At 35.9% G+C, this 24462-nt stretch overlaps 1 protein-coding gene across 1 annotated transcript in view; it reads left to right on the forward strand.

Annotated features, from left to right (window-relative positions):
• LOC150100014 (F-box/LRR-repeat protein 4-like) overlaps positions 1–21614 on the forward strand; it is a 213813-nt gene extending 192199 nt beyond the window's left edge. The window contains exons 15-16 of the mRNA XM_090403195.1: positions 1354–1515; positions 20652–21614. Of these exons, the coding sequence (XP_090259321.1) occupies positions 1354–1486 (133 nt within the window). The 3' untranslated portion in view covers positions 1487–1515; positions 20652–21614. The remainder of the gene's footprint in view (positions 1–1353; positions 1516–20651) is intronic.
• The last annotated feature ends 2848 nt before the right edge of the window (positions 21615–24462 follow it).

The raw sequence follows: 24462 nt of genomic DNA on the forward strand, positions 1-24462 counted from the left end.
AGTTCATGTGTGGCCTAATAGAGCCTTATACAATGGAACAAGAATCTCCTTCTACAAGTCAGTCTCCACTGCATAATTCCCAGAATTCATTGTGTTGTCCTCACAATTTTGGCAATGTGTACTCTAAATTTTAGATTTTTATCCACCATCACCTCAAGATCTCTTATATCCCCCACCAAGTATAAATTCTATATCCCATCTTTGTTTTCCAGATTTTAATTTAAAGCACAATTTTCAATTCAATGTTTTCAGGTGTTATGCATATCGATGGTTGTCAAGAATACCCTTTGATTTATAACATTATCATCAAATGCCTACCTTAAGCATTCATTGGGTTTCTAGAACAGTTTTTTGAGGTTAAAGCAATATATGATGCAGATTCTTTGCTCTTTAAAATTTGCCATTTCAGTTTAAGAAGAAAATTGTTGAACCACGAAAACATGATGTTACAAAAATGCATGTAACCCAAGAATGCAGACTCTTAGCTTGCCTGCTGTTGGCATACTTATTCACAAAGAGTAGTTCTCATCCTTTATAGTAGTGGAAGGGTATACTGCAACATGTTTGTGCATACTACTCAAATTGTCCAAACTTTTGTGGAGCAACCTCCTATACATGGTAATGGTGTGCTATAGAAAAACCTATAGCATACCATTACCATGTATAGGTGCAGGTGATGGTTGAAAAAAGAAGTCTCTGGACTTAAAAAAATTCACTTTTTCTGTGAATTGGATCTTGAAAATTATGAAAAGCAAGTTTATTTTCTTTAAAAGATGTATTAATCATTTTCAAGAGATGAGTTACTAGTCATAAAACATCTTAAATTGGGGGGGAGGAGACAGTTTATTCCAGTAGCGCACTCAGGATTTAATCTTGGGGGGAGCCTGGAATTGAGTAGATGATTTGATAATACACATTACGCATCGCATACGCCCTATGACTGAGCATCTGCAATGATCGCTAATTCATAAGTAGTAGAGAAATAGAAGACATGACACAACATAAATAAAAAGAAATGAATTTTAATTAAGAAAAGATTTTTGGAAAATTTTCTAGTGTTTTTTCCTTTTTCTTTGGGGGGGGGGGTGCCTGGGCCCCTTGGCCCCCTTCTGAGTGCACCACTGGTTTATTCTAATAGTTTATCAGTTTAAAAGCACTTGAAATCAGCATATTGAAAGTGTAACAAGGCATATCATTTAATCCAGATGTGTTTCTCTAAACATGGTATTATTCACTAAAAGTTTTACAATAACGTTTAGTTACAGCCCATAATGTTTGGGAAATGCACTTCATTATGAATAAGTCAAAGTTATATATAATGAATTTGAAATAGTGTTGTTATTAATCTTACAGGGTTCTCTCGCAGTGCAAGAAGATAAAGTTGTTAGATGTTTCTTTTTGTGGACAGATTGACTTTCAAACAGTTCAGCAGTTGAAAGAGGAATTTCCACATGTGGTTTTTAAAAAGAGCTTTCAAGAATCATGACAAAAGATATTATGAAGATTTCAAATAATGTAAATAAAATTATCAAAGTATAATTACAGTACTATGTCAATAACAATTAACTGTATATTGTTGTATAAAAATTATCATCATCAGCCATTGTCAATCCACTGCTGAAGGTCTTTCCAAGATTATTCCAAAATTGCCTTTCCATGGCTCTCCTCCAAATCTGATGATGTCATCAATTTCCCATGATTTAGGTTGGTGTCGTGGTTGTTTTTTCTCTCCTGGAATCCAATCCAGCACTCCTTTTGTCCATTATTGAACTTGTCTTCAAGCAACATGCTCAGCCCATTGCCACTTCAGATGTTTCACTCTTCCTATGATGTCAGAGACTTTGGTTTGATTTCTTATCCACATATTCCTTTTGTGATACCAGGCATACTTTTTTCTATACTAAATTATATTGTAATTTTTGAATTTCCTTTGCATTTAGTGTCTATCTATGTTTCACAGCCATATATCAATATAAGAAAAGGCATTGGTTAAAAACTTTTCTTTTCAGGCATAATGGTAGTTTGGCTTTTTTTTTTTTAAATATTGACTGTAATTTTCCAAATGCTTCCCATCCAAGCATCATGCTCTTTTTTTTTATTTTGTCCATAATATTTTGTTTCATTGATATCTCTTGACCTAAGTACATGCAATAATGTACTTGTTTAATTTCATCATTATTGATTTTTATTATTTCTGGCTGGACATAGCTACTGAATAACTTGAGTCTTTCGGTTTATCTTTATGCCAGCAATTTGGAGTTCATGGATACAAGTCTGTAATTCATGCGTATTTAAAATAAAGATAACTATGCCATCTACAAAGCATAAATGGCTTAAATATCTTTCATTTATCTTCTGAAGATAAAAATTATTATGTTAATGTATATATTGTATATAGACACACTATAACTTGATTAATTTAGTTTAGATAATTTGATATATACCTTATAATTTGAAGCATTCCATTCCCCTTCCAACTGAAAACAGAAGTTTGTATGTATTTGAATTTATTTCAAATGTGTTATATTAATCACCAGTTTCCTACGTAATTAAGTTTACATTATTATTATTATCCTATCAACAGTTTTCCTCAAAATTAGTCTATTACTTGGCATCACGCCAATATTGTCATTTCTAGTATTTTGTTCTTCTAAGACACTTCTGACTGACCCAATCTACCTTGACCTTGGTCTTCCTCTGGATCTTCTGTCATTTTGGCATCAAGCAGCTGTTTTTGCCAACCTTTCTTCTCCCATCCAAGTAACCATACCAACTTAGATTAGTTCTGCTTACACATTTTTGAATGCAAACATCAAGTTCAAAGTCAAGCGTTATTTTAATTCGAATGCAAATTGGAGCCCATTGATGGTTGAATTTCAAACAATTGGAAACAATTGACAATTCTACAAAAGCTGAGTCATGACTTGAGATGGTTCATTATCATGTGCAATATTTAATACATATTTGTCTTAATGAATGCAAATTCAATTTAAAAGCATAACTTCACTCTGAAATCAATAAACTGTTCATTGCTATGAAATTTGTACAGCCTTCCATAACAATTCCTCTGTTTGGAATAAAATAGAATTAATTTCAAATAACAGAATATATTCACATACTTTACTAAGAAATAGTAAACATAATTGGACAAAAAAGAAAAAAAAAAAACAAAGGACTGGCCATGACAATGATTATTTTTCTTCTCTTCTAATCTAAGAAACAATAATGTTGTTTTTATCAGTTTACAGATTCCATAACCACATATGCAGCAACCATAATAACTTTATAGAGAAAGCAATCCATTTAATAATCAAAAAATAAGGTCAGATAAATAAATTTCTTTTGAATGATATGATTAAATTTATATAAATAGCATCTTGCACACAGATTTAGTTTATTTAGACTTCTTCAGGATGTGGAAAATGTTGAAGAGGATTTGTTACTTTTCAGAGGCAAGTGATAAAAATAGGCAGTGGAGTACTCTATGAAGATATGACTGGAGGTTTGTGAGCTTCAAAGTATAGTCAATGGGCAGAACACAAGGGCTATGGTAGAAACAAGTTACCAAAGTGGTTTTGTAGAGTAAATGCTAAAGAAATGTTGAAATGTTTCAGTATGTAGAGAACAAAGGTCATCCCTGAAAACTATATAAGAGTGTAGCTAGCAAGGCTATGAAAACTATGTTTTTTGCCTGAAGAGTGATGGATGAGTGGAATGAAAGATGAAGAGGAGACAACCACCATGTTAGAGTAATAACTTCAATTTAATATAAACCAAAATAATCATGCAATGTTTCAGCCTACATATCGTTATATTTGGGGTATTTTTGCTCCCACTCCCAAAGTTATTTGCAAGTACATGTACATTTTGTACTGCGTGTGGGCTAAGGATTTTTTTTTTTCTATTTTTATCAGTTCGGTTTGTTTTTTTTTTCTGTAATTTTGATTTCTTTTTTACATAGTCAGGAAATTCTGCTCCAGAGACCAAACATGCTGCTTCAGGCCTCTGATAGTGGGAAGGTGGTCTTGCACCAGGCAATGATATTCATGTCCCACCTAAAGACAATCACAAACATCCATGTCCATTTTGGGATTCGAACCCACAGCCTATTGGTTGGAGACCAGGTGCACTAATCACTCAGCCAACTAGGCAGGCATATTATGCACATATGAAGGACATCTGCTATTTAGCGATATCAGATTATCTTGCATTATTTTTTTATTGGTAACCGATTTTGATTAAATAAATAAATAAAAAGGATAATGTATAGTTTTATTTTATGTATAAATGTTTTCTAAATGTATAGCAAAAAAAATTACTTTTTTTAAGCAGAAATTTCTTTATTATAAGAGAAGTTACATATAAGATATATAATTACATATAACTGTTACATATAAGAGAAATTTTATACAGTACAGTTGTATATATCTTGTACAGTTACGACCTGTTACAAACTGTTTGATTGCAATATTTATTTGTAAAAAGGACTCATCTCTAATTTAATTTTTATATTTCTGTACTGTAAACTTGAGAGAAGAAAATATTGAACTTTCCAATGACGTTTTCATACCATTAAAGACCTGTAGTCTTGTTTAAAACAAGTGACTTTCATCTCACCTCCGTTTTGCTTACCACATCAGGCATTAGTACGCTTGTGCAAAGTTGTACTTCCAAAGAGGAAGTTGAATTAGTGAGAGAAAATAATAGAACAGTTGTTGCATTGATTAGAACAGAGTCAACATTCTGAAAAGTTGGAAGTTTAGGGAAGAAATAGAGTTTAAAGAAATTCTTAAGCCAAAAGGGTGGAAAAGAGTATTATGAGAGAAGTAAACAGTTATCCCAAAATTAATCAATGAATTTCTTTTAAATGAAGCTGAGTTGTGCATAGATAATAAAATCAGAAGTATTTTTTGTGTAGGAAGGTTAAGTTCCATTATAAACTTGAAGTTAATTTTGACCAAAGTTTAGCAATTTAATATGTAGGAGCACCAATAAACTAACAGTATGACATAAAGGAATTTCAATCTTATGAACTTTAGATAATCCATAAATTCATAGCAGTTTTCCATGAAAGGTCACAGTTTCTTTATTATTATTGTTGTTATTGCATGGATACCTCATGGAGTCTGAAAACTCATTCCAGAGACCCAGGTTATCTAAACTCTCCTTGAACACACTGATAGAAAAAACACTCGTAACAGATTCTGGCAACTCATTCCATACTCCTTCAAGGAAGAGTCTAGTCCTCACTTTTACTCAGTTTCCAGAAGCGTCCTTGTTTCTGCCTCCTCTAGCCAAGTGCTGAAATCTTTCCTCTATATTAGTCCTATAAAAACCTTCTGGTAACTTAAATTTCTATTATATATTATTATTATTACTAAGAGAGACCTCCAATGAGTCAGAGACTCATCGAGGGAGGCCACATACTACACACACCAACTATCATACTTATACTTGAATTCATTCACAAGCATTCCATTCCAATCACGTACCACCCTCTGAGAAAAAAATCTAGCCCTCACACTTGGCAGCTTTCATTCTCAGTTTCCAAGGATGTCCTCTCGTCCTTTCCCCACCCTCCATAAATTGAAAAATTCCATCAATTGAAATCCTGTATGACCCTTTCAGAAGTTTGTAAGTCTCAATCATATCACCCCTCTATCTCTTGTTTGCTAGTGTCTGCAGTCTACATATTCTCAATCTGTCTTCATAATCAGTATTCTACAATCCTGATATCAGTCTACCATGCTGTATTCTGTCAAAAGCCTTAGCAAAAAAACTTTGTAGTTTTTCTCTTTATATATCCAGGCTATTTATCCTATTGATGCTGCGCCATTGTAATATTTTGTTGTTTCATTTCTTTTATATATTCCAGTTTCTTTACTTATATATCCTGGAGATGCTGCGGCAGCGTAATATTCTCGGCACTTAATTTTATACATTCCCCTTTTAATACTCTAGATTCCTACCTTCTGTATTCTATACTCCTTCTACCCGAGAGCAATGGAAGTATTTATTTAGATTTTATGACTGCGCCATCCATGCCTCGATATGGTGCAAGAAATATAGTACTTCCAGTAGGTTATTAAATCTTTCAAAACAAAATCTCTTTATCGTCCCCAAGTTATCAATTTGCTTTGCAGTCCTGGCCCTTTTCTCACTTACTATCTATATCAACGTTTCCCGCTTAGGTTTGATTTTTATTTAAGATCAATGCATTGCAATTAAAAATAAGATCAGGCAAAAACTTCATTTAAAATGCAACATAGGATTTAATAGTCAACAAACAGGCATATATTTTACACTGTAGGACAGAAGTTGATCCTCTGTAATTCTCTAAAAACAAACTTGCATATATCTCTACTTCAATTAATACAAGGCACACATCATGTTATCTATCTAGCTTAAAGAATTATCATTAATAAACTTCTCAATACCTGCATATATCTCTCTTCAATTAATACAAGGCACACATGATGTTATCTATCTAGCTAAAGAAATATCATTAACAAACATCTTAATACTTGAATAATCGATGTTAAGGACATGTTATGATTAGTATAACATATTATGAACTTAGTTAAGAAAATTCATACAAGATTATATACAGGTATTAGATAAAAATCATAACCCAAAATATTTCCTAGGAATTAGCTATACTCTTTTTTAGATGCAGTCATCAAAGCTATATTCATTCTTAGATGCAATCATCAAAATCCAGACAGAACAAGTCTCTAAAAGTTCATGAGCTGTCTTCTGTTGGGTTGCACTCTCCAATTCCATTGGCTGCGACTTCCTATGTTTCCTTTTCTTCATCTCGCGTTTTGGATCTCTCCTCTTCAGGTCCTTGGGATACCGGCCATTCATCAGGTTGGCTTGCGGGATGTGGGTGACGATTCATCGGTGTGTTAATACACCGGCAAAGGGTCGCGAATTGTCAGTCCTTCACGGACTTAGATAAGCGGAATGGCTCATAGACAAGTTCAGCTGCTCCTCAGCTGATTCGTCTCTTGGTCATCTACGTTTCTGGGCTAAATGACGGCTCGAGGCATGGCTTCCTCCTTGACACGTCAGGACATCACTCTCAGGCTTTCTATCACATTGTCTCCTCGTATGCTCATTTCTTCTCTGTGGAAAAAAAAAAAACTCCCCGTGAATATAAGATGGAAGTCCCATCTTATATTCCATCAGTTTTGAAACCCTGGGTTCAGTTTTCTAAACCCCGTACACTTACACGAACCCCTTATGTTGTCATATGATTCCTGGTTCTGGAACCTTCAACAAGCCCTTTCTTCTCCGTCTTCGTGTTCTAATCTCATTAAGTCAGCCAGCGGAACATCTGTTTGAAATCTTGTCGCCTCCTTTTTGCATTGACCTTGAGGTCACTTAGGGTTGAACTCGTAAACAAAATTTCAAATGGCTTTCCGACTGCAGAGCGTTTCCTTTAGTCTTGAAAGTTTTTCATCTTTTGTTCAAAGAGATAGCTAATTCCTGTTGGGCTGTACATATGTTACATATAATACAAAATGTTAAGAGAAAAGACTATTTACAGGCGTTCTGGGTTCTGCCTAACTGTAAAAACTCGATGCGTTCGTTATACAAAAATTTATTCTTGTTGCATTGAATTTTTACAATACTGTTAACAGTAGCAGTACTACAATCAGATAGGTCTCAACTCTAACTGGATTCAAGTCATCTGATATCATTAGGAGCACACCCCTCCTCTCTATCCTTCTTAAAAATACTGTACCCTTGACACTCAATACCAGTTAGTAGGTCTGATTCTGATAGCCAGGTCTCACTAATACCCACAATCTGAGGAGGTCGCAACATATTGACTAAGGCAACAAACTCTATCCCTTTATTTCTGATACTCCTAGTATTCATGTACAGACATAATAATCTACCTGTTTGTTCTTTTGTATTGTCTTGTCTGCAATCTGCCTGATACAGTTGGACATCTTTTCACACATTTGATGGGTCTGAACTGGATGAAACACCTGAAATAGTTCTCTCCTTGTCAACATTTCCATGATAAAGCCCATTCATGTCATTAACACAGTTATATAACTAGAAATATATACACATTTACACAAGAATAATGTTTAATTTGCCAAATATTTCGGTCTGAATATCGCAGACGGTCTTCAGTGGCTACATAGTAATAGTTTTAAAAAACAAGGTGGAATACGAACAATTGATCAATTGATCATTCACACATAGAACGAGCTGCATGATGTCATATCGCTAAATATTAGAAGAGTAAACATTTTTAAAGTCATAATTAAAGATATTAATTCAGAAATTCATATAATAATCTTAAATAACATTAGACTAATATAGGAAATTTACATTAAAAAAAAAAAAATTAATGTGTTATCCTGATTAAACTTCCCCAAATTTTTGATATAGATATACACTCATTACGATTCAAGTTAGGACGTTGAAGTAAGGCCTCCACACTTTCTTTAAATAAACGTTCAAATTTGTAACGACATCTGTGTAGGAGGAGAGTCTTGGACCAAAGGTTGTTGTGGCTTGTTTCTAACCCATGCTGAGCTAATCCAGATTTCTTGGGTTTGTTGTGTTGAATTGATGCTCTTGAATTCTTTTTTCTATAGAACATCTAGTTTGTCCAAAATAGGAAAGATTACAATTGCAAGGAACTTGATACACACCAGGTAGAGACAAGGTTGAGCGTTTATCTGTAGATGAAGGGAAATGGGTGGATAATTTGTTAATAGGTGTAAAAGTGGCTGTTAAATCATATTTCTTCAGAATTCTTGAAATTGGTTCTGAAATCCCGGAAATGTAAGGAATTGGAACTCGACGTATTGAATCTTTGCTGTTCTGTGTTGGATTGTAAGAATCATAAAGATGTTGTGTACTCTTTTCGGAGAAGCCATATAGTTATATAACATTGTCGCTCTTGCATCCACATTCCCACCATTCCTCCCTTTATAATTTAGTTTCCCTGACTCTCTGTATTAGGTCTCATACCAGTTATTAGTTTTTCTAGACTCCTGATTCCAAATGCATTCAGGTGTAGGCTGGCCCTCTTATACAAATCCAGTCTTCCCTCAAACTCACTCCACACATCCAAAAACTCTCATCCATTCTTTCTACACAGCCTCAAATCATGTGCCATCATAGCCCTCCTTCTTAATTCATTTTTATCATAGTGAGATAAAATACTGACAATTTTCACTTTCTCACTCTTTACTCTCACTTCTTCCAACAACCCTTTCATGTCCTCTCTCATACTGAACTTATCGCCAATTAAGTCATTTAATCTCTATATCTATATCTTTTATATCTCCTCTTTTCCACCTATTGACAAACTATTGCTATCCACCAATCATCAGTCTGTCATTATAGGTAGCATTCTATGGGTGATTCACTATTAAACTACTGGCTTTGTTTTAATCTTATTTCTTATAGGCTTTAAAATGCCATAATTGTTGACTTTCGCCATTTGTTACATTCTCCTATATCTTATTTGCTCACACTCTATAGCCTAACAAATTTATGTTTTTCGACTGCACCAGTTAGACTATGTATTGAGTGTGAGTTTGTAAGATTCTAAACTGAAGACAAAGTAGATATTGTTCTTATTCTCTGCTAAGCTTAATCCTTACTTTAAGATTAGTCATAGCTTAAACTTAATCACTTGATCTAAGATAGATACTCAACTTTTCATTACTCAATCACATGCAGGTTCGAAATTTTTTGGAATAATGCATTGACAAAATCAGTCCATTGTGTTCACAAACTATTTAATTAAATCAAGAATTCTCATTATACTGTTCGATCTACATTAGCACATTTATACAAATGTTTCTAAATTGGATTGAGTTCTCTACAATTCTACTCTTAAAACCTAAATACAATTTAATACATCCTACTAGTCATTCGTATATAATTTGAATGTGAAGCACACCTTGAGCAAGCTTAACTCAATATTAACTTATGTGACCTCATACAGTACTCTTATAATATTAACTTAGACAATCTTAGCGTAATAATTTATGCCATCGCAATTGACTACAAACAGAAACACTTGATATGAATTGTTCTGAATTATTACACATCTGAATACTTAAAATAAGTTGCAAGTACTTAGATATGTAGTAATTCTGAATTGATTCTTTTGTCCACATGATAGTGCTCCCTTTTCCTTTCTTCCTGCTGGATCGTTCTTGATCTCCTGCCGAATTTCTTCTTTGTCTGAATCATTGATAATTCTGCACCCTCTTGAACCCTTAATTCAGTGATGTGGCGAAAGTGGCTGCACAACAAGTGGCACCTTTGCCGTTGAAGATTCCATTTCATGGCAGCAATGGACAGCTCTCTTCTACTGAGGCATTCCAACGATACAACAGCTAACCTCTCATGGAGGTGGACCCAGTTAAGAGAAGGCCGAGAACCCTAAGACTTCTTTCTTTTAATGACCAGTGGCAGACCACACATGGCGTTGGGCCCAGAGAAAGAAGGCAAAACCTTCAGATGAATTCCATCTTGACACAAGAGCTTACAAAGGCCCAGACTTCACATTCTTCACATCTCTCAAAACTTCCATATATGGTCATGCATCGACATCTGGACATGATGACGTCACACTTTGCACATCTTTAGAAATTCCCATATATGGGCAAGTATTAACATCTTTATATAGTGACATCATACTTCATGCATCACATTAGTTTAACAAAGCTTTGTAATTAAATTATTACATAGAAAAAGATCATTATCATCATCAAATTCCTGCCATGTACCCTCAAGGGGGTGTACAGGATATGATAGTCCTACATGAAAAATTTACATCATTACTAACTTCCTATCTACAATTTTCCTCCAAATCAATCTGTTACTTGTCAAGACTCCAACATTATCAGATCTTATAATTCTGTCATCTAAGGCACTTTATACTCAATCCACCTATATCTTGGTCTTCCTCTGGGTCATTTTCCTGCCAACCTGGCAGAGAACACTTGTTTTGCTAATCTTTCCTCTACCATTCTGTTTAAGTGACCATACCACCTGAGATTAGCTCTGCTAATGCATTCCTGGATGCTGACAATGTCAAGTTCTTTCCTAATATCCTCATTTTTAATATGATATTGCCATCGATGCCATCTGTTCACGCCTCTAATCTTTTTCAGGACTCTCATATCTGCAGTCTCTAGTCTTTGGTCAAGTGTTTTACTTCTGACCCAGCTCTCAGATCCATAAGTTAAAACTGGTTTGAACACTGTCTTGTATACAGCTAATTTAGTGTTCCGACTAATTTCTCTCTTATTCCATATGAATTTATTCATTTGACTTCCTACCATACCAGCTTTGTTGATTCTGTTGTCTATTTCCATATTTAATTTACCATCTTCACTAAAATTTGTGCCTAATTAGCTGAAATGTTTTACTTGTTCCACAGGTTCTCCATTCACAATGCAGTTGACATTTTCAATGATTCTGCCTATTTTCGTTGTCTTTGTCTTTTTATTGCAGACCTTCATACCATATCTATTACAACAGTTTATTCAATTTAGTCAGAGACTTGCAGACTTGTAGCGGATTTATTTAGAAGTATAACATCGTCTGCATGAAGCAAAGAGCTGATATTAATATCTCCAATTTTGATTGATATCATGTTTAATACCACTTTTCTTCATAATACGATCCATAAGAGTATGATTGTAAATGTAAACAAAATGATGGAGCAAGTGATGTATGGAGATTTGTTAGTACGAGGTGTGATAGTAGAGAATTTGACAAAATCGTACCAACCTGGTGCGACCATTAAGGATGTAAGTCAGTCTATTAGGGAGTAAAAGCAAAGAGTGAAAGAAATGATAGTTGTGCCAGGTACGAATGATTGAAAGGAGATAAAATGGAAATGATAGAGGACCTGAATGAATTGTTTGAGGTAGCAAAAGAAAAGAGTGAGAGAGTTAGGATGATTAGTCTTTTGCTGTGGTATGACAGTGAAGAGTTTTGAAGGAGGGCCATAATTGCAAATGACTTTATGCGTAGGTTATGCATGACAAGTGGTGTGGAAGTGTGGAGCGAGTTCGATGGGTGAAAGGATCTATATAAGATGGATGGTTTGCATTTGAATGGATTCGGTGTAAGGAGACTTGAAAAAGTGTTGTTGAATGAAGTGGATGTGCAGAATCAGGGAAACTAGATTTATTCAGGGTTGGGGGAAGTAGATATGCAGACCTTAGGGAGGCAGTTGAATGTATGAATGAGTATAATATGCCCGAGCAAATAAGGACAACAAATCAGAATGGGATAGTTAGTATAAGGCATCAAGGTAGGAATGGGACCAACGGAGGTCTGCAATTCATGTATACTAATGCCAGTAGTATTAGGAACAAGAAAGAAGAATTTTTGGCCTTGGTTGGCACTTCCAGACCACAGGTTATTGGCATTAGTAAAACATGGCTGACGGAAGATGATATAGCTAGTGGGATTGAATGTGAGGGGTATAGTGTGTGTTCAGGAATGACAGGGAGAATAAAATGGGTGGGAGGAGTATTATTGATGATAGCTGATGAGCTGCAGCCAAGGAGAATAGAAGTTGAATTGCAGGATAGAGAAAAGAGCACATTTGAGGCCATTTGGTGTGAGATTGTGGCTAGCAGAACAAAATATACAATTGGGTGCTGCTATAGACCAGGTGATGGAAATGATGGTGGAGATAGTATGTACAAGCAAATAGAAGAAATGAGTGGTAATCTTATATAGGATCTGTATAAGATTGATGGCTTGCATTTGAATGGATTCGATGTAAGGAGACTTGAAAAAGTGTTGTTGAATGAAGTGGATGTGCAGAATCAGGGAAACTAGATTTATTAAGGGGGGGAGGGGGTAGATATGCAGACCTTAGGGAGGCAGTTGAGTGTATGAATGAGTATAATATGCCCAAGCGAATAAGGACTACAAATCAGAATGGGATAGTTAGTATAAGCCATCAAGGTAGGGATGGGGGATGATGGGGGTCTGAAATTCATGTACACTAATGCTAGGAGTACTAGGAACAAGAAGGAAGAATTTTTTGGCCATGGTTGGCACTTCCAGATCACAGGTTATTGGCATTAGTGAAACATGGCTGACTGTAGATGATATAGCTAGTGGGATTGAATGTGATGGGTATAGTGTGTTCAGGAATGACAGGGAGAATAAAATGGGTGGGAGGAGTATTATTGATGATAGCTGATGAGCTGCAGCCAAGAGAATAGAAGTTGAATTGTAGGATAGAGAAAAGAGCACATTTGAGGCCATTTGGTGTGAGATTGAAACAGAACAAAATATACAATTGGATGCTGCTATAGACCGGGTGATGGAAAAGATGGTGGAGATAGTATGCATAAGGAAATAGAAGAAATGAGTGGAAGGAGGGTAATTATTATGGGAGATTTCAACTATGGTAGCATTGATTGGAGGAAGGAGAGGACACATGGGAGGAAGGAATTGGATTTTATGCGGTTATTAAGGGATAACTATCTGCAACAGCATGTAATGAAAAATACTAGGGGTCAGAGAGTGCTTGACCTAGTAGTTGCATCAGAGGATCTGACTGTAACGAATATGACCACATTGCCACCAATTGGTGAGAGTGATCATAGGGTCTTAACTTGGGAGGTGGCTAAAGGTGTGGAATTTACAATTAAGACAGGATATATGTGGAATTATCGGGCTAGTAAGTATGACAAGCTTAGGAGTTTGATTGGTTCAGTGCCATGGCATGTAAAACTGCAAGGGCTGGATGTTGATAGTGCATGGGAGGTGGTTAAGAAATGTTTGCAGGAGGCAATGGCTGACTGTATATCTAGAGTCCGAATAATAAATCAAGTAGGGATTAAATGGATGAATAACACCATTAAGCTTGAGCCGCAAAAAAAGAAACAACTGTGGAGTAAATTTAAGGAGAAAGGTGACCTGCAGGCACATGAACGGGATAAAGCCCAGGCCAGAAGGGTAACAAGTGTGGTAAGAAAAGCAAAAGCGGATTATGAAAGAACATTAGCCATGCAGGCTAAAGAGAATCCCAAATAGCTTTTTCGATACTTTGCAAGTAAAAGAAAAAAATGTATATTGCAGAATGATTTTAAAGAATGCCGATGGTAGGGAGGTAACTGAATCAGTTGATATAGTAGAATTACTGAGTGAGCACTTTGCAAGCGTATATGATCCTGGTGGTGACATTGCAGAAATGAAAACGAACAGCTAATACGGGAATTGTGGTGAAAGAAGTGGAGGTGAATAGTCTATTATAAAACCTCAGTGTCAATTCATCTGTGGGATTGGATGGTATACCAGCTCGTGTCGTACGAGAAGCAGCTAAAGAATTGTCAGTGCCTTTGACCATTTTGTTTTATTCGAGTCTCGGGTCTGGGTTAGTCCCAAAGGGATGGAAAGAGGGAAAAATAGTTCCACTGCATAAAGGAGGTTCCAAGGCTGCTGTTGAAAATTACCGGTCAATATCCCGATCAGCATATCAGGAATTGTTGTCAAGGTCTTGGAGAAAATAGTCAAGAAAAAAATACAGGATTGGATAGATGAAAATCGGGAACAACATGGTTTTGTGAAGGGTCGATAATGCCTCAGTAACTTGCTCACGTTTTATAACACAGTGACTGCTGAACAGGATAAGGGTAATGGGTTTACAGTGATACTACTGGACCTTGCTAAGGCCTTTGACAGGATATCACATGGAATTCTAATCAGTAAACTGCAGCATATGGGGATGGATATAGGGTTGGTGAGATGGAAAGGAGGGTGGTTGATGGAGAGATATCAGAGAGTGGTTTATTCAGGAGTAGAGTCCAAAAGACGGTCTGTGACTAGTGGTGTGCCGCAGGATTCTGTTCTTGGACCAGTACTTTTCAATTTGCTCATTAACGATATAGGAAAGGATCTGAGAGGAAGTGTTCACTTGTTTGCCGATAATGCAAAGTTGGGTAGAGCAATAGTGAGTGAACAGGATGTCAAAATTTTGCAAGATGATTTGGATAGTTTGGAGGACTGGGCTAAGGAAAATGGATGTCAATTTAATGTGGCAAAGTGTAAGGTTATGCATTTTGGGGTGAAAAGATTAGCAGCAGTATATCACATTGGAACCGTACTCCAGGAGATTGATGAGGCTAGGGATTTGGGAGTGTTGGTGGATAGGGAGTTGAAATTTAGGGAGCACATTGCAAAAGTGGCTAAATCAGCTCATCAAATCACTTGTTTGCTGAAAAATACTTTAACAAGCAGAGAAAAACAGGTTATTGTTCCTCTGTATCGAGCCTTGATAAAACCCCATCTAGACTACTGGGCGCCATAGTTTCTTCTCGATGAGGAGGAGGTGGAGAGGATCCAGAGACGAGTGACCAAGATAATAGCAGGACTATGGAATGAACCTAACGAGAACAGGTTGAAGATTTGTGGGCTGCAGAAATTGGTTGATAGGTGAAAAAAGGGTGATATGATTAAGACATTCAAATTACTGTAGGGTTTCTATAAGATTAATTCAGAAGATATTTTTGAGAATAGGACTGGTGGGAGGACTAGGGGCCATACATGGAAGTTGGGCAAGAATGTGGTTAGCAAGGGTGTTGGAGCTAGGTTTTTTAATAGGAAAGTGGTAAACGAGTGGAATAAGCTGCCAGAGTCTGTTGTGGGTGTGCCATGACTGTAAATGAGTTCAAGGTGAAGTATGATAGATACTGTGTGAATGTTGAATAGTTGTTCTTGACAAGATGTTGGGCCTCCCTTGATGAGTCTAAGGACTCCTTGGAGCTGCCTGTAATAATAATAATAATATAGATAATGAATAACAGAGGGGGATAATGTACATCCTTGTCCCACACCAGGTTTAATATTAAACCATCTTCCTGTACTTCATTCAATTCAAACTGCTGACTTACAACTCAAATAAAGACTAAGTATTGCTTGATATAATGCCCCCACTGACACATAACTGTAGCCAGTGGTGAGCTATGGATATTTTAACAAAGGGCTCCCATCGTCGAAAAAAAAAGGCCTAACTTAGCCCGTATAATACTTATATTGCGATTTTGTAGAGCTTCTGACTGATATAATTCCTGCAGGATATCAATCATTAATTCTAGATCTTTTAAAAATTCCAAATTGAGAAGTCAGTTTAAAAAGCCCTTATATTTATCGTTCGATGCAAAATGCTTGCATAAAGCTTGGTAATTTCTCCACAAAGCAAGAGCCATTCGTAAACTGCAAGCTGCCCATCGTGGTCCAAATACACGGCTGATCTTTAAAATTTTGATACCAAGGTCTTTTACAATCGTGTTTAATTCTCGTTGATTTTTTGGTGATTGATGATGAAAAGCATATAATTTATCCATAAATATTTTTAAATGATTTATTTCTTTAATGTTTTTTATTGAATCATCTACTGCTAATTGTTAACGATGAACGCAATGCCAAATCACAACGTTGGGAAATATTTGTAGAAGTTTGATTGCAACACCTGATTTGTTTTATAACATTACACTATCACTCCATCAGAACAAAATGCAATGAAATGATTTTTTATATAGTTATCAGAAAATCCATATGAATTTATAGTAGCAATTATAGTAGCATGTATGCATTCTGCGGTGGTATTTTCTATTTCTACAAGATTATTAAACAAGAAGAACAAGGGACTCACAAAGATTATTGAAGGAAAAATGAAAGCGTTTGAGAACAGCAACCAAACCTTGGAGATTCAATGGCAAGCCTTGAAGAAAATCCTGATTGATTCAGCCAGAGAGGCATGTAATGAGGTTGTCTGCAAGGATAGAAAAATCAGAACTTCATGGTGGACACAGGAAGTTAAAGAGGCAGTGAAGGAAAAGAAGAAAGCATATCAAAAGTTCCTGGCAAATAAGTCAGCTTGTGCTCTTAGAGAATACAGAGACAAATGTAAGAAAGCTAAACAGTGTGTAAAACTAGCTAAACAAAAGTCATGGGAGGACTTTGGCAAGAACATAGAAAATAAATATCAAGAAGGTGGTAAGATATTCTGGAGGTTGTTGAAGAAGCTTAGAAATGGAGGAAAGAGTGTTGTAAAAGGAGTTAGAGATGATAAAGGTGACATTGAGCTGCTCAACTTTTATTTGCTTTAAAGCTTTCTTACATTTCATTCTTTTCAATGTGAAATTCAATTTTATCCTGTTCAAGACTAAATAGTGATCACTTCCAATTTCAAATCCTCTGTACACTCTGGTGTCCTGCACCAGGGAGAAAACATCACTATCAACAATAACATAGTCCATGAGACTTTTCTTATTCCTTGTCTCTTCTCTCCATATGAATTTGTGAACATTTTTATGTTGGAACATGGTGTTAGTAATAACAGTCCAGTCCTGAGCAGAAATCCAACAGGTATTTGCCATTATTATTAGCTTTGATCTTTTCTCCAAATTTTCCCAAAATATTTTTGTGTGTTTGACAATCATTTCCTACTCTGCTATTTAGATTCCCAACAAGGAACAACTTTTCCTTTTTCATTGTGTCAGTTGCTTTCTCTAAAGCATCAAAAAATTCCTCCCCTTCTACCTTTTGTAGAACCTTCTGTGAAACCATAGGCACAAATAAGTCTCATTGTCCAGTTCCCCATTCTCATATTTGCCCACATCACTCTACTTGAGACTGCCTGCCATTCAAGAAGATTAGCCTTGTATTTAGTGTTGAATACTATAGCTACTCCTTCTTTTCCTTGATTGTCATTGCCAGAATATAACATTTTGTATTTATTGCTCAGAAAGATCTCACCAGTTTTTGTCTTTGTTTCAGTCGCCCCTATTATGTCGATCTGGTACTTATCTAATTCCTCAGCTAGCTCCATTTCTTTGCCATTCAGGCTTCTTATGTTGATAGTACTGATATTTAACTCTGGTGATGTTGAGTTGGGGTGTGTTTTCAGATTTGTTCCAGTAGCTGACTTTTCGCTGTTTGCCCTGATTCTGTGGCGAAAACATCTGGGGCCTTGTTTAACTGGACGACGCCCCAGCCTGCATGAAATTTTGTCATGTTGTACCATCATTTTGTATTTTGGTTTAAGCCAATAAGAATACGATTTGGTCGGCTAAATCCCAAATTGCCAGCCCATCCTCGTTCGTTCAGTATCTGGGTAGATACCCAACAGGGTGCACCACGAGATGGTGAGGATTGGATATTAGGTCAGAAGCCCTGGCCGGTTCTCCGCATTCCTTTATAGGCTATGTGGAGGTCTCCTCTCAGTTATATAGCTTTGATCTTAAGCATCCCATAGAAAAAGATTTATAGTAATAATACAAACAATGACAATTCTTTATGTGTAATTTGCTTAGAGAAACTTGTGAACATGATAATTTATTTATCATGTAACATTTTACATCACCATCTTGGTCACTTGCCTCTAGATCTTCTCCACCACTTCATCTCCAAGAAACCTAGCTGACCAGACCTGAGCACATTAATTCAGGTGTGGCTGTATCAAGGCTTATAAAGAAGAATGATAACTTCATTATCTCCTCCGAAGTTATCATTCTTCTTTATAAGCCTTAGGGTGCCCTTCAATAACCAAATGATTCTGTGAGCTGCCTTAACAATATTCCCTCGGAATTTCCTCTGTCTATGGATGTTCCTCAAACTCCTAGTTTCGTTACTCTAGTTTTGCAGCCATAACTTCCGGAAATTAGTAGTAGATAATTAATCTCCACTCTTATTCATCACTGATGTGTAACTACTGACAATTTGTACAGTTATAGGTCTGAGGAGTTACATGTTGGAGACTTAATGAAATGTATACAGCACTCAGAAAGAATTAAAACCGATTTTAATTCTTCCAATATTTTGTTTCAGGCACTAAGATATCTTCAGGGATGACAAAAAACTAATGTAACACACACTCAGAATACAATACAATACTAGGTGTTGTGTTGTATTTTGAGTGAGGTCCTATCTAGATGGTGTGCCCTCTATGGGTGTTTGTGGTTGGCTTAGTAAAGTGGGATCTGTAATAATCAATGTTTCCCAAATTTTGGGAATTTTTATACAACTGTATTTATTTAAATTCGGTTGATTTCTGAGTGCTGCCACAGATTCTAAAAATAGTCTTTCTTTTTTGAATTTACTGTGGTGGAGTGTGGAGCCTCTGTAGCTCAGTCGGTATAGATGAAGCCCTTTGGGTGGAAAGATCTGGGTTTGATTCCTGTCTATGACGTGAGGAATCTATCTAGTCTCTTTCGACTAAAGGTGAGTTAGCCGGTCTCATATGGAGATAGAGCATTTTTTTCACCTGGAAACTCAGGTTTTTCATCCTTCAGAATAGGCAAACCGGCCCTGTGAACACATACACAGATTACAGTCATGAATACTTATAACAATATGTGGAAGAGATAGGTCCTCACCACATGTCATTATGCCTGGAGTCACATCGTGATAGTCAACCTCCTAGATAGTAAATGATACATGAATGGGATGGGTTGTGGAGTATATATTTACTATGGTGGGGTATATATTCCATTAGGCCTCAAACATGATGTCCTCACAGCACTTAAGCCTCAACACAAGATGAGAGGAGTACAGAAGCTGATAACGTCTCATCTTGCTGATTCTAACTAGCTATTATTTGAAATAAGTGTGCAAGTGCTCTGGTCAATTTTTCTGAGCTGCAGGATTAAAAATCCAGTTTTCTTGGCAAAAGAAAATTGCCTATGACGAAGATCACCTGACTCAAAAACTAGCTAAAGGCCTAGAAAAGTTTAGTTGGTGAATAAAATTAAGCATATGATTGTCTTTCTTTTGCCAAGAGACTTCATAAGCAGCCATATCAATACGTAAGGTTTTAAAAATAAAGAGATTAAATTTCCTGACATCTTATTAATGGAATCACCTAAGAGTCAAAGTTAAATAACTAGGAGGTGGCAACTTTTGCATAGCCTATAAGGAATGTGGAAAGTGAGAGTGAGCCCAGTGCTCACTCTCACTTTCCATATTAGTAGGTGTCCATTTGGATACTGCACAAATGAGGATGGACTGGAAATTTTTTTGAATGGCATATATTATAATGTTATTACATCATATCATGGTAGCTGAAGCATTGGTTGTGTAAGGTCCTTCATCAGGAAGCTAGGGAAAATGGTGAAAAGCCATCCACTGGAACAACTCCAAAAGAACTGAAGATAGCACCATCAACATTAAAGAAGCAGTACTAACAGCAATTAGAGAAAATATGTCAACATAACTGGTCTTACTGTGATGAAAACTAAACCACATGAGATGCTTAAAAGTATAAGACGATCCTAATTTGTATAATAATAAGGCTCATGGGTACAGAGGAAATATCTACAATATTTGACACTGAATATAAACATCTTGAATGAGACAGTTTCAAGTAAAGTAATGATGGCGAATTTTAAAATGAGAAATTGGACATTGTAATTTATTTGTAGTCTCTCTGAAAGTACTGTAGGAAAAAAAGTGCAGGAATCTTTAGGAAAAAAGGCAGCTGAAATGTCAAAACGGACTGCTGACTGATTCTGGTTAGAAATTTATATATTGAGAAATTTGGAGAAATGTTTCATCGTTTTTTAAATTATAGAGGCTAAAAGAATTCTTCATCTCATCTCATCTTCCTTCTATCCTCTTTTACCTTACAGTGTCGGGGGTTTATTAATCATCAGATCTCAAACTGTCACAGGATAAGGTGGTCAGTCTTATGCCGCAGTGTATCCTATGTCCTGAGTTCTCAAGGTCGGTTTGTCTACTTTGCAGGATGAAAAAACCCCAGGATAAACTGGGGGAAAAACCCTACTGTCCACACCCAAGACTGGCTAACTTGGCTATGGCTGAGAAAGATCCTTCAGCTCCTCACATCACTGATGGGAATCGAACCTAGAACACTCCTTCCCCAGGCATATGGTTGCGAAGCGCACAGCCACTAGGCTAACTGCGTGGACATAAAAGAATTCTTGTATATCAAAAAAGTCGTTATTTTATCAAATGCTTTTTTCATACCCTATGAAAAATATTGAGTTTCTAAATTAAATTATCTTTGCTATGAGTTTAAACAGGATGTAGAATATATTGTAGAGAATTGTTTTCTGAATTGACATTAAAAATAATTTAACATTCTAGTATGTCTATTGTATATACTAAGTGCTAGTGTTATTTGTTTAATCATAATTTTTATTCCTGCTGGTGCTAACTGTGTAGATAAAGAAAAAGACCTCCATTATACATAATGCTTAACTTAAAACTTTTGGAAAGGAATTAAAACTATATCTCATTTGAATTGTAATGATTCCATGTAATTCCAAGTAATGTAAAGAGAAATGTAAAATTATGAGCAACATGCTCATAATTTTTCTAGTCTCCAACATAACTAAAGCTAGAAGTTGGACTGCTTGATTTTGGCAAGCTGAAATGTATCCTGTTATACAGGTATTTTTTTACATATTGTGTTTTAGTATGTTTCTTGTATTTATCAAGTGCTAGTGTTATTGTTTTTTTATAATATAATTTTTTATCCATCTTGATGCTGACTGTATAGTTAGAAAAATAGCAAAAAAAAAAAAAATGTAGAATAATCTTGGAATAATAAAAAAAACTTATTCTCTTTATATCCTCAGCAATTTCAGTTCTCTTTACATTAATCATCTAATGTAGATAAATTTTCACTGCCACAATGCATTAATGAAAATGATTTTGATTTCTTACACATCTTCCTTTATAATAAGATTTTTTGACTATATGTATTATTTTCTAATAATTTGGAAAATCGGAACATCTCCACAGATGTTCCAAAGATTCATTGCAGGAAGTCCATGCTAACCATTATTCACACAATACCTATCATACCTCTCCATAAAGTCACTCACTGGTAGAGCCATCGCCAACCTTGGTAATCATAAGAATGCTTCACAGTATGAACACTAGAAGAAAATAATTTATTCAAATTGACATTATTTCACTGAATTTCTAACTAGCATCTTCAGAGCACAAAACACACAGCATTCAGATTGTAAAAACAATTCACACTGTAATTGATTTGAAAAAAACTGATGTTCTACCAAGGTGCTCTCTGGAGGTTGGATAAAAATGAAATTAATTCAGAGAAATCAGGCTAAATATGGTCTCAGAATGACTGTCTCACAGATCTTTGGCAAATTATTTCAGCCATGCCTGTCAGCATAGATCAGACAGTGTAACAGAAAAATGAAGTCTTCTAAAAGACTTTTACATACCAGATCATAGATCAGGATCCTACTAAATCTCAAAAAAAAAAAAGGGAAAAAAATGTGAGTTATTAATAAAATTACATCTTGGCCTAAAGAAATTACCTGAGACTGTTAAACTGCCTCAGATATATGGGACTCTAGAAATGCATAAACCGAATACTGCCCTTCAAATAATAGTTGATAGGACAGACAGCCCACTTGCAAACATTTAGCAAAAATCCCCCCTCACACACACACACAGGCAGCTTTATCTCCTGCATTAAAAATTTCCTTTAATTACTTGAAAGATTCAGACATCATGATCATCTTTGATATTACTTTATTATTTATCAATGTGTCACTAGAGATCCTTGACATTATTAAACAACATTTCTCCACCCACCCAAAACATATTTAAATTATTCAACTTCACTATACATGCAAAATATTTTTCATGGAAAGAAAAAAGATATACAAAGAGCTGAATGAAACTGCACTAGTTTTCCCCTCAACCCTCCCCCACCCAATTTTTATTATGGAATATCTAGAAAATCAAGCATTCGACATAGCTATATATAAACTAATAGTATGCTATGCTATGCAGATGATGTGTTTCCTATGTAGCTTCATGGAACTCATAGATACATTTTGAGACCCTTTTAAACAGTCAACATATTCCCTTCCTAGACATGCTAGTTACATAATTATGAAATGGTTCAATATTTTTGTTTTAGGAAACTTGCACACTGAAAGGTAATTTATATTAGAAATCACACTGTTATGTTCTACTTTCGTGTCGTTTGGTGTGCTGTGTGACTGTGACTGCTTTATTGTTATATCTCTGTCTTTACTTTAACTTTACAGTTAACATTAATTCTTTGTATCACTTAATATCAGATATTCGTTTGCCGACAAATTTGTATTGATTAAAGACTGCACCAGCCGGTAACTAAACTCTGATACAATATCCAAGAGTACTTAAAGAAATTGTAGGGATCATGAGGCATGCAGTCGTGGTCCCGATTCTTATATCACTATTGGTTTCCCTTAATGCACGGCACGTAAATTTTCAAACGGTAGCTCAATCCTCAGAAAGCATGACAAACTCATTTGATTGTATATAAAGAAACACATTTATTATGGCACAAAGACAAGTATACATGTTAACCAAATCCTTAATCTTAAAAGAGTCTGGGTTCCCTATACTTAATTAATCACATCCAAAACTTCTATATTATAGTCCCTTACTCGAGACAAATTTCTCACTTCTATACGTACATCTATTTGCAGACTCTTATAACTAAGTTACCTAATATTATCACACGTAATATTGCATATATACACAAGACAACTCAATAATTCTGACATGAACTTCTCTAGGGTAATACTTCTTATTCTTACTTAATCCTCCCTCCAAAAGTTTTAGCTAACATTTAATTATGTTCTGACCATATAATATTACTGTACCTAAATCACACAAACAGTTCGGGCCTCGGCGTCCTGTTCGCCTGGAGCCTAATATGCTTTCTCCTCAACTGCAGACAAAAGTGTCCAAATCGCAGACTGTTCTTATAGCACCACACGGAAATAGCATGTTTCCTTAACTTCTGCTTCCTTACCCCACGGTTACTTTAATCCAACGTTTAACATAAGAAAATCTTATGCTTACCGTTCTTGCCTTGAACTGGATATTCTGGTCTGCTTACAGTGTCTTCACTGATGGCGGCCTTGCTATTCCTTTGTTTCCATACGAACCGAAAACACTCATACACAGATTTGAACACTGACGTTGATTTCATCAGTGGCTCTTTCTTCTTATGGATCTGAATACATTGTAGTTGCAGCCTTGGCCCATGTAGCATACATAGCAAGGGGGGGGGGGGGATTCTTGCTACACGTGGCGGCAAGCTCTACACAGCTCGCCGACAGGAAACTAGGTGCCGACGAAACCCGGAGACGAGAGTGATTCTAATCCCCGCCGAAACCTTTATACCTCAAAACAGCTCCCTCACTCGGCGGTGTCGTCACGCATACGGCGACTGCCGATTGGACGCCATGGCCATGGACTGTTTTTACATGGCTTAAAACCCGCTCTAGCTTATACATATTTACTTGGCAATTTATACATGATTTTATATTCTAATTCATTTACAACTATTCTCCATTAAACTCATGGGTTATTTTAACACTGTTCAGAGCTTACACACTTGGATATTTACATGTTCTTGGGACATTATTCGTTACATTTCCC

This window comes from Typopeltis vanoorti, chromosome 13 (assembly GCF_054136105.1).
Source record: "Typopeltis vanoorti isolate ZY-2024b chromosome 13, IOZ_Tvanoo_1.0, whole genome shotgun sequence".
In the NCBI taxonomy this organism is placed as follows: domain Eukaryota; kingdom Metazoa; phylum Arthropoda; class Arachnida; order Uropygi; family Thelyphonidae; genus Typopeltis; species Typopeltis vanoorti.